The sequence below is a fragment of the Pezoporus wallicus genome, unplaced genomic scaffold (genome assembly GCF_028554395.1).
Source record: "Pezoporus wallicus isolate ANWC-B61680 ecotype Strahan unplaced genomic scaffold, APGP_CSIRO_Pwel_v1 contig_5261, whole genome shotgun sequence".
Taxonomy (NCBI): Eukaryota; Metazoa; Chordata; class Aves; order Psittaciformes; family Psittacidae; genus Pezoporus; species Pezoporus wallicus.
Window position 1 is genome coordinate 4,022,701 of NW_026642423.1, and position 11,799 is coordinate 4,034,499.

General features: G+C 43.5%; 1 protein-coding gene across 2 annotated transcripts in view; it reads right to left on the minus strand.

Annotated features, from left to right (window-relative positions):
- Nucleotides 1-11,222, minus strand: part of CNTNAP5 (contactin associated protein family member 5) — a 298,904-nt gene extending 287,682 nt beyond the window's left edge. For both annotated transcript variants that reach the window (XM_057430057.1, XM_057430056.1), the window contains exon 1: nt 11,025-11,222. In XM_057430057.1, the coding sequence (XP_057286040.1) occupies nt 11,025-11,100 (76 nt within the window). In that variant the 5' untranslated portion in view covers nt 11,101-11,222. The remainder of the gene's footprint in view (nt 1-11,024) is intronic.
- Nucleotides 11,223-11,799: the final 577 nt, after the last annotated feature.

Below are 11,799 nucleotides of genomic sequence, written 5' to 3' on the forward strand. Positions count from 1 at the left end.
AGGTATGTTTTCCAGGCTGAAACAAGCTTACATCTACCCACCCAGAAGTACCAGCAATGTGAGCTCAAAAAAGATAGCCAAGAATACCCTTAGACTATCAGTTTTTCAGAGCATATAAAATGTTTCCTTTAATGCTTGTAAAAAATTATCATTACAATTTAATTATGTGTTATAGTGGCCAGTATTCACCTCAACTCAACAGAACATGAGGACCCAAAAAAAAGTTGATAAAATACAAAGAATGCTAAAGGGTGTGCAGCGTCAAATTAGTCTATTATTAATAAGTCGGATAAAAGTTTCACATAGAATATGACAGAAAAGCAGCCCAATGCACTCCAATATGATGCACTCAAAAGGAGGAGCAACCATCAGGAAAATAAAGTTTTTCATACTGACAGGTACAAACACATCTTGTATTGCATACATTGCCAGACAGGTTTTAAGGAAAATAAAATTCACAGGAGAACAATAACAAGGATTTTATACACTGGAGGAACAGAGTTCTAAGGAAAAGATGACCTGAAATTTGAGTCATTCACTTCATTTTCAGGAAGTTTTGTCCAGGTCCTAGATTAAATGAGTCTGCACAAAATTTCAGTGGATAACTGTCCAAAAATAATGAGAATTAATATTATATATAAGATAAGCTCTGCACTTAAGAAGCAGAGCTGGGAAAAGGGAATTTGATAATCTATAAATATTTGAATGCTGCAAGCTACATCTGATTGAAATTCATCAAATTTGCATTTTCTTTTCCAAACAGTCTCTGTGAAAAATGCCATAGCTGTTAAATCTTGCTAGGGTTTGCTGAAGGAGGTTCTTTCTGAAATTAAAATGCAAACTATTTTGATACAAAATTAAAAAAATAATAAAGCAGCAAACAAACCCCTCTGAATTTTGGGGGAGCAAGTAGGAAGAAATTCAACATCACTGTTCTCTCCAAGGTTTCTCTTCTCACTTCTATCTGCTGCCCTGTTTCATGTCCAAGTAAACAGCTGTACCAAGGGTAGGGCAGCATAAGCATAGAGTGTCCATCTAGAATCTATTATATCCAAGTTACTGCTCTTTTTCAGAAACTTCCTAGGTAGCTTTAGACAAAACATTTTAGCTCCTCTGAAGCACCAGTGTATGTAGAGGTACCAATGCTTCCCCTCCTGCTGACATGACTGTCCAGGAGCAGATGGGTAAATCCCGACCCAGATTATCTGAGTACACTGCATCCTGCATGTTCCAGAGCATTTGCTCTGGCTAGAAGATGTTCACTGTGGGCATATTCATAGACATGTAGAGACCATGGGAAGATCACGAACCCTTACAGCTACTAAAATGATGCTATCATTATTCAGAGGTAGTTTCCCCAAAGATTATGTAGAAGAGGTGCACTTGAAGTGCTCCCAAGGCTAGCTTTAGAGCACTGTATCCTCTGAACAGAAGCTCCCTCTCCATTTTGCCTGCAGGTTCTCTTTGGTTTAGCTTATCCTCTGCACTATAGAGAATGAGTGCTCCTTAGCTCATAATCCTGTGGGGCAGGCACTGCTCATAGTCTATTAAATATTTAGACCTTCATACAGCAAGTAACGCTTCTAACTTGTTTGACTTAAATTATACCCCACTGGCAAATAAAATTAGAGAAGATTTGAGTAAATCTACCTTTTAAAACAAAAGCTGATTTTCTCTGTGTTCAGCCATTTGTAGGATTAACTTGTTTAACGGGTTCTTATGTGCACACTGTTTTTGTTTTCATGGATATTAGACAATGAATTATTCATAGGGGGGGAAATCTACAACATGAATTTTCATAACATATTTAGTCCCTTTTGTCCTATTCATAAATCAATCCTGATTACTACAAATGAGTGTGTTACTCCTAACGGTTCACTGATGACTCACTTGGCCCATTAATTCAGACCTCCTCTTCGAGATAAAGGATATTAGGAAGCTGCCACTAGTAATGGGAAACTCGAAGAAGGTCCTTTGTGACATCCCTTCTTCCCCTACACAGAACAGACTCCATTGCCTGCTGCTTTCCTTATTTACAGACACACACCTATTCTCTAGTAAAAAAAAAGACATTTCCTCTACTGCTCCTGTGATAAATTTGCATGAAAGGAAAGAAGAAAATGGCCTTATTAATCTCAGTAGGTTGTTTTCATGACGTGGAAGGAGGACAGAGAACAATGGTTCATAGTATCTACATCAGAAATGGGAGCAATTTAGGCCCAAACATATAGAGATATCACTGAACTAATACGGGAATGACAATAGTTATGTCACTGGTGACACAGATCACAAGGTATTTGTCTCTGTTGCTGGACTGCTGACGAGCTGTCATCATTGAAGAACCATTGTCATAGAGGAACAATGCCTCACCATTTAAAGCAGAAGTAAATGGAAGGTGCCAATTTTTATACAGCCAGCACAGCATTTATCAGCTCCTTATTGCCCAGCTAGGAACGAAGAAAGGATTCTACCCATTTGAAAATTATTATTATTTGCTACTATATTGGCAACACAGTACATTGAATAGTTTTAGAAGAAAAATTTATGCTCCAAAATTCCTAAGGGCCAACACTCAATCCTTCACAATACACACAATAAAACAGAATGAAAACACATTTATTTCCTTTCCAATCCAATTGCTACTGTGCCACAATGGTTAGTATTGAATACCATTCTTTTTCATGCATCGGAGCTCTATGCTAAACTCTAATTACCAATGTCAAAAGGGAAGCATTCCCCAGAATGATACCATAGTTATTCATTGCAGTTTCCACTGTTGCTGAATACCTGTTGAATATTTCTGAGTACTGGGCTGAAAAGAGTGCAGTGTCCCCCACTGCAATGTTATGCTCTTTTACCCCATAAAGATCACACAATCCCAGGCAATTGACAGTTTGGAAAAGAGTACATTAACACTAGCCACTAAAAACTTTTTATAGTATAGAATGGCATAGAATGAGCAATTACAAAGTTAGCTTTTAGCTTTCCCTTGGGAATCCATGTAGAATCATAGAAAGGTTAGGATTGGAAAGGACCTTAAGATCATCTAGTTTCAACCCCCCTGCCATGGGCAGGGACACCTCACACTAAACCATCTCACCCAAGGCTTCATCCAACCTGGCCTTGAACACCACCAGGGATGGAGCATTCACAGCTTCCTTGGGCAACCTCTTCCAGTGCCTCATCACCCTTACAGTAAAGAACTTCCTTTTATATCTAACAAAAACTTCCCCTGTTTTAGTTTAAACCCATCATCCCTTGTCCAATCGCTACAGTCCTTGATGAAGAGTCCCTCTCCAGCATCCTTCTAGGCCCCTTTCAGATACTGGAAGGCTGCTATGAGGTCTCCAAGCAGCCTTCTCTTCTCCAGGCTGAAAAGCCCCAACTCTTGAAGCCTGTCTTCATATAGGAGTTGCTTGAGTCCCCTGGTCATCCTTGTGGCTCTCCTCTGGACTTGCTCCAACAGTTCCAATACAATAGTCCAAGTGATGTCTCCCAAGAGAAGAGCAGAGGGGCAGGATCACCTCCTTCAACCTACTGGTCACTCTCCTTTTGATGTAGCCCAGGATACAGTTGGCTTTCTGGGCTGTGAGCACACCCTGCCAGCTCATGTCCAGTTTCTCGTCAACCAACACCCCCAAGTCCTTCTCCACAGGGCTGCTCCGAGTCAATTCTCCACCACTAACAGTAATGCTCATTAAAGATACCCCTTAACCTCAAATCTGGGGGTGTGCTGTACAGCATGGACAGTGTTGGCCTGTTATAAGCTAATCACTGGTGTAATGTGTCTGATGTTGACCAGGACAGGAGGGAAGTCAGAGACTCTTCCTAGAAAGCCTCCAGCACCTACATCCAACCCATTGATAAGCCAACCTCTATGGTCAGAAATCTAGACTTTCCAGGCCCAATACAAGCACACCAACACAATTCTGGATCTGAAACAACATCCAAATCTTCAATCAGTGCTATTGGTGAATGTTACTTTAAATCCAGCAACTTAAGTAATCACCATTCATGACAAAACAGAAATCATCAAGCAGCTGTAATCCAAACCCAGTTCCAATTAGACTCAAACTGAGAGGAAAATCTACTAGCTCACTTAAACCCCCATTTGCACCCTGGTTCACCAGAAACTTCCTCTGATCTGTGACACATCGCCTCACAGGGGTCTGACTCCAAGTCTGACTCCTCTGTCTGATTTGGCACGTGCATATATGATCAGGAAGAAAGTTATGCTGATCTATTGTCACTGATACAGAAAGAGACTGTGTCGCTTTGGCCATTTGATTAATTTCTTGTCATTTCTTTCTAACACTAAAACCTTCTGCCCAACCAGGAAGCAATCACCAAATACACAGTGTCTAACAAAGAGCAGAACAAGCATATCTTTCAAAATTACTTCCACAGACTACTTTTGGCATGGAAGAAACAAACATTTTTATCATAGATGTCCATGAACTCACCACATCCTGTTGTCCTGTCTGTAGCACACATCTGATATCTGGGGATATTCAATGCCTATGCGGGTTGACACCTCTGAGGTTGTATTGGAGAGGTTGAACACTGGCGAGTTCCTTATTATGGTAGAGAAACACAGGGTAAAATAAAAACTACCATTACCTAGAAAAAACATTCTGTCCCTCTGAGCTCTGTATCTTATTTTTAGCTAAAGTACTACAATTGTACATTCAAAAAAAATCAATTTTTAAGCTTTTAATTCACAGGTTACAAACTACAATAATAATTAAACCAATCAGTACTCTAATACCTGTTTAGTATTGTAAATGGGTAGTTTCATGCAGGCTTCCACTGCTTTATTCAGAATCTGTGTTGATAATCTCCAAGCACAAATTCTTGTAGAAAATGAACCAAGTTATCTATGTTCCATCATATGTTTGTAAGAATATAGAGAAAGAGCTACTACCCTGCAGAGGCAAAACACAGACAGAAAAATGGGATTTCCTCTCCTGGAATATAGATAGGAAAGATCCTTCATGACACTTGCAAATGGCTTCATGCTCACTTACTAAGCTACTTTCCTTTATTTTTGGAGCAAATGCAAGCCAAAATCTGAAATACTTTCTGCATATTTATTTAGAAAGGCAGTTACATCACCACACTAAGAACTACCTTTCTTTTAACTGCTTACTAAAGCAATTAATTAAAAAGAAATAAATTAATGTTTTGGCATCTCTTTTTCTTCTAGATTCTATATTGCATTGTTTTCATAATTTAAAACATTCTCAGCTGCATTGATTCCATGAACAGATGGTATTATCAGCCCACAAGAATCTGTAGAGGGCAATTATAAAATTCAGATACAAGATTAATACAGGGAAATTAATTATCAATTATGACAGTCCAGCACTGTGTACAAAAAAATTCTCGTTTTGCTCTGACTCTACAGAGACATGCTAATAGGTCTACTGATGCTTACAGCTTTACCAAGTGATGCATTCAAAGCCTCTAAGAATAGCTTGTAATTTTAAACTTTCATTACATCAGAATTTCACTATTCTTTTCTCCTCTTTCTTTGTTTAAGCAGAGACAACTTAGTTAAGAATGAAGAAACCCATATCACTCCATGTCCCTCTTGCTGAGGAGAAAGAAAATGTTAAACCAGTTCTTTTCTCTTTTGCACCCTTCTTTTCTGGATAGACCCAGAAGACGCACGTCCAGCAAAAACCAGATCCTACAGAGATGATGAAAATGTGGTCCTTTTGTCAGTAAGACAGCAGCAGTCTGAAAAAGTGAATGATGCAGGACCAGACTATCTTTCCCCCAATTCTGGGAGCAGAAAAACCCAGCACAGTCAGTTATTTTAAAAATAAGCACAGCAGATTACTTGGTGCCCTATATAGACATCCCTCTCCCCCAAACACTTGGTAGGACTCTGGGGGCTGGTAGGCTAAGGGAAAGCAAATGCATCTACAGAGCCTTTGTCACGCGTGATGCTGGCAGATACACCTGCAGTTCTGTGTTTCTGCCATTCTCATCCCTTTCAGAATGGGAGGGGCAGGGAGGGCAAGAAAGACCAACTTTGTCAAGCCAGCTGAAACCTGTCACATTCATAGAAAATGCATTTTGGGGGCAAAAAATAAATAAATGCTATCCCACACTCACACTGCCTTCAGATTCTTACTCATTTCAGTATCCAGCTACCCGAATTCCACTTGCGTCAAATAGCAGCAGAGAAAAGGGAGTGGGGGGAAAAGGAAATGAGGAGCCATCTACAGACTTAGAAACCATTACAGGGCAAATATGGATATAAACTAATAACAGAGAATGGGACATGATCACACCATATGGGATCAACCCAACTGATCCCAAAGGACTCATTTTAGATAAATGTGCAATCCGTGTGAGAATCTATCTCTAGGCTTGCTTACGACACACTGCCTCAGTTTCCAATTGGTAAAGGAATCATTACAGTGATTAAAAAACATTCATCAGTCCTACACTTGCTGGGGTGCTGGCAGAAGCCTCTACATGCCATGTGCTGGGAGAGCTTCAGAAGTGGGTTGCTCTACCTAGAATCACCGTATTTTCCACTTGAAGTCTATATTTTGTACAAATGTACCAGCACATTTGAAAACAAAATAATTTGTACTTGCTGTTAACTTATGTAAAAAATCCTGCTTCATTTGCCTGACATTAAGAAAACAGAGGAAAATAAATTGTCCAAGCAGACCTGGTACTGAGATGATAACAACCCTGGAGAGATTACTGTTAGCTGGCTATGCCATCTGCTTAGTGGATGCAGAATCCAAGGACTGCTGTAGTCTATGCAAAGACCAGCTTTAAGACTGATGCAAAGTCAAGGAATGCTAATTGAGTTAAACTGATTGAAAGCTAGATAATGACAGACAGTGCAAGAACAACAATGACTGGCAGTGGGTCATTCACAGCCTTTCTCTCAAATATCATTAATCTGTATCATTTCTTGTGGCATCTGAAGGCACAAGAAAAACTAAAATTTGTAGTTTTTTTCTCCCCATATGGAACTAAAAGAGGGAAAGAAGGTCTAAAAACTATGCTCTTGTAAAAAACATTTAAGTACCAGAGTCAGATATGTCTGACCCCCTTTACTCAGTGTGCAAGCAAATGAGCCACAAACTGAGATCAGATGATCAATATTCTACCTATTTCAGCAGATCTCTTAAAAACTTAGTGTAGTATTTCTGACCACATGGATAGAAAGGTCACTGTTTAAGAGACCTCGTCTTTACCACTGCTGACCTGACAGGTCTCATACATGCTGTTACAAGTCCCAGATAGGCCTACTAATCTTGATGGCCTCGAGTACCCAGAACTGAATTTTCTCTGTAAGTTTCCACTTACACTTGTCCAACTCCAGCACAGCTACCATCAATTTAGATCACTGCAGAAGAGTACCAAAATCAGAAAGAACACTTTCAGTGCCTAGTTTCCTTGAGCAAGAAATGTTATGTTTTCTTAATTTTTTCCCCATTTCAAAATAAACAGAAATACAGACACACAACATGTACCTTTTAACTGAGTAGTTATTAAAGACAGCATTCTGTAAGACCACACCTAATTCTACTGCGGAGTAGTGAACCCTACTTTGACCATGTGTTTCAATAAGTTCAACCTGAGATCTGTTGGCACTGCATGTTGCATTTCTGCAGCTTCAGCTAACACACATGACCAGATAGATCTAAGTGCAAGGTTTGAAAGTCCCATAATCAGGTAATAAGTGCTAATGAGCTGGGATAATAAATGCACTGATTCTGTGGGAGGATGAAGAGGCTGTATTCAGAAACAGAAACACAATCATTCTGAGCATAACTTTCACAATGGGAGTTAAAAGTGGCCACTTCTCCAGGAGGTTTTTTTAATATGTTACATCTTTCTGGCCTTACAAGAAAAGTCAATCAAGAAAGATATAAATAAGAGGGAGGGGACCACAATGTGCAAAATGATAAAAGGAAAAATTTCTGACGTAAACACCACCACACCAGGTGGACAATCAGTAACCAGAAATGCTCCTGCAGTGTTTTTCCGCAGCTGTGAACTAGCCCTGAACTGCTAGGTCAAAAGGGTCAGGAAAAACACAAGTTCATTTCTCTTTCCATATTTTCACTATTTCCTTCTCTCTCCAACTTTAAATCAGAAAAAAAAAAATAAAAAAGGGGAGGGAAAAGAAGAATGAATTCAACAATGGAAAGTCCAGACTTACCGAAGCTACTAATGTTTCCAGATCACAGAATATGCTGCTAAAGGGCAACTAATTTGTTATATAGCAGGCAAGGCTTTGTGTCTCCTTGTCTGCCTGATAAATGTAGACATTTCTGTTCCCCCAGACATCATATGCACCATATTTCCAGTGTTATGTACATGGCCATTTATTAATTTTCTAGTAATTAGTATCCTGGGGACAAATCCTATTGCCACTCTATTTACCTAATGCAATAAAATATTGCGGAAAGCAAAGTGGGAAGAATTTCTTCTGTTTTATTAGCATTTGCTAATTTTGATCTTTCTAATGATGTGTACTGACCCCTAGCCCTTAGCTGTTTTTCAAAGCAGATTCTTTAGCAATTTTTTGTTTGATTAAAAACAATTACCAAAGAGGAAATTGGAATCAAATACCTCAGCAGTGGGGAAGCTTTTGACTTAGGACTTTTACTGTACAGGAACTAAGTGAGAGGAGTATAATTTTTAAGAGCTGCCTAATTCAGAAGCAAGAAAAAAACCCAACAGATTAATGACAGGCTAAATATTAGAAAGAAAACTAAGCTGCATTCTTCCTCCCAGAAGCATACTCCTTTGCACACTGAAAATCCTGTTCCTGGTTCTGTTCTTGCTTGCAAAACCTGTCAGAAACAAGGCTGTTGCAGCCATGGTAAATGTACGGGTACAGGCATCTGAATGAGGTTCCTTTGGCCAAACTGTTCAAATGGACAAAGGCACAGAAGCAGCGCTTTCCTATTTGCTCTTTGGCTTTCAGATACAAGGACCTCAGCTTCTGACATCAGGCTCCCTCAAGCTTCCCATTTGGGGAATTTGGTAACTTCTTTTGGAAAGTTTACTGGCTATCCAGGAGCTCAGTAATCCTTACAAGCAATGACACTTTTATGCAGCCATTTAAATATACTTCAGGATACTACTTACAGGCACATAACATTGAACATTGTTCCCCATATATAAGCTTTCTTAGCCCAAAACTGAGGAAAAGAGCACAGCTTCCCTGAGCTCCAGCATGCAGAGATGATTTATTTAAGAAGGTGATGAATTTTCATACTGGATGCAATTACTGAGGTCCATGCACACACACAGATACCTTCACATGCAAACCTAACAAGGTTCCTAGGGAACTTGTAGCTGTTACAGATTCACAGGCTCCTTCACTCAGCTCCTGGGAAAGCACTTACAGCTGATTCCATGCTAATTCATTGCTCAATTAATAAGTAAAATCTGTACAGTATAATAAAATCATTGATCATTATGCTTTAAAAATATTGACTCCTAAATATTTAGGAAGCAGTGTGTACTCAATAGAAATGTTTATTGGCACTGGGAAATTAAACTGTCACCCATGAAATAGTAAAACTCATTAATGCAGAGTTTCTTTTTAAGCATTAGGAATTAACTTTATGACTGCATCAGTAATGATAAGCCTCAGCTTTAAATCGCCTGCCATTTAGTATACGTGAACATTATTAAAACATATTAACCGTGATTTAATTGACTGAAAATTAAGAAAAGGTGAAGAAAAAAAAAGAAGGCTATAGAGAAAGGTTCAACGCCAGCTCCTTTGGCACCGCTTCCCAGCGGGAACGAGGGGACAGGGGCCGCGGGGCAGCCGGCCGCGGGGCAGCCGGCCGCGGGGCAGCCGGCCGCGGGGCAGCCGGCCGCGGGGCAGCCGGCCGCGGGGCAGCCGGCCGCGGGGCAGCCGGCCGCGGGGCAGCCGGCCGCGGGGCAGCCGGCCGCGGGGCAGCCGGCCGCGGGGCAGCCGGCCGCGGGGCAGCCGGCCGCGGGGCAGCCGGCCGCGGGGCAGCCGGCCGCGGGGCAGCCGGCCGCGGGGCAGCCGGCCGCGGGGCAGCCGGCAGAGCAACAGCGCCCTCTAGCGTCCACAGCGCCCTGGTGGGGCCCTTGCCCGCCCAGCGCCGCCCGACGGGCCGCATCCGCGAGGGAGGCCGCGCACGGCGGGGCTCGGCTCTGCTCTGCTGCCTCCAGTATTCTCTGCTTTCTCGGGGGTGGGCAGGGCATGAAGCCTCCGGGCTACAAGGCCCACCAGTGCAGAAGGTGGCCGACTGCACAGAGCTTGCCGAAGCTCCCGGAGAGCCCCCGCTGGTGCCCGCCCCCAAGGCATGGCAAAACCCAGTGGCAGGGAAGGCTCCTGCCTGCGGGGACAGACTCCGCTGGCACCACCCATAGTGCCAGCAACAATACTCAGGAAACTTACGAAGGGATTCCCGAAGAAGAGGGAGCGAACAGGTATTTTCCAGCTGGGCTGCTGTGGGGGAAGCGGGGACAAAGAGCACGCCCCACGACCGCGCCACGCCCGTGGGAACCGACGGCACTGGCTGGGACAAGGGAGGATTCCCAGTGCCGCCAGCGCAACTCCGCCGGGTTGGAGCATGGCTGCACCCGAAAAATCCCGCACCCCCGACCCATGCGGAAAGGACCGACCCCTGCCAGCCCGGCGAGCAGAGCCGCGCAGCTCCGGCCCTGTCCCAGAGCCAGCACCAGTGGACGCAGAACAAGGCGGCCGGAGGAAGGGCGGAAAACTGTGAGGGAGAGGAAACCGGTAAACGGCTTGTTGCAGGCTCCAGCAGCTCCCGCTCACGTCCGCATCCGCACCGGGAGGACGGTGGCGAGCAATCTGTTAATCTGGCCGCAACTGTGCATTTCTAAGCTCCATCAGCAAACCGGAGCAGCGCTAACTTTCTTAGAGGTCACGCTGCAATAACCCCCATTTCCAGGGACTTTTTTCCCATCTCTCCCTGACACCACCCTCCCCCCAGCCCCAGACAACCCCTTGCGCTCCTTTTACTCACAGTTTGGTGCAGTTAATCCCAGATGCCAAAAACTGAAGAGCAGCAGAGTGAAGCCCCCGAGGACTTCGGAATCCATGTTCAGCCCCGGAGGAAAAAGCTAGCCGCCCGCCTGTCTCCTCCGGTCCCGGACTCCGAGAGCCTCCCAGCTTGTGTGCGCTCCCTTTTCCTCCTCTCATTTACACCATTCAGCATCCAGGCAGGCAGGCAGGCAGGCAGTCCTGGCTAAGGGGGAAGTGGGGCCAGGATCGGCCGAGGGACTCTCATCCGCGGTTCTCAGAGGAGCCGCTCCAAGCGCCGACAGCAGCTCCCGAGCGAGGCGGCTCCCCCGGCTGCTGCCGCTGCGATTCACCTTGCGAGCTCCGGCCGGGAAACAGCAGCCGGGCGCTGGGCACCTCCTTATAGGCGAGAGCCTCTCTGCTCTCCACCTCCGCCCAGCCCCCTGGAAGTCACTCCTCCTCGCCTCCCAGGGAGGATCTTTATTGCAATCTTCACGCGTTGTTGATAAGCATCAGAGTCACGGAGTAAATCAGATGCCAAGAGGGAAAAATAATAAAAAAAAAAGGCAAATAAAATGAAATCTTCGTCTTCTTTTTTTTCTCCTTCTTCCCCTCACCCCCCTTTCCCCTTCTTTAGGTACTGCTGTGGATGAAACATTTTAAAGAGCACCCAGCTCAGTTGTTTGTTTGCTTTTGAATACATACGTTACATACTTACATACACATAATTAAAATATACACCTATATCACGGCACATATAGTGCCGGCACAGCCCGACC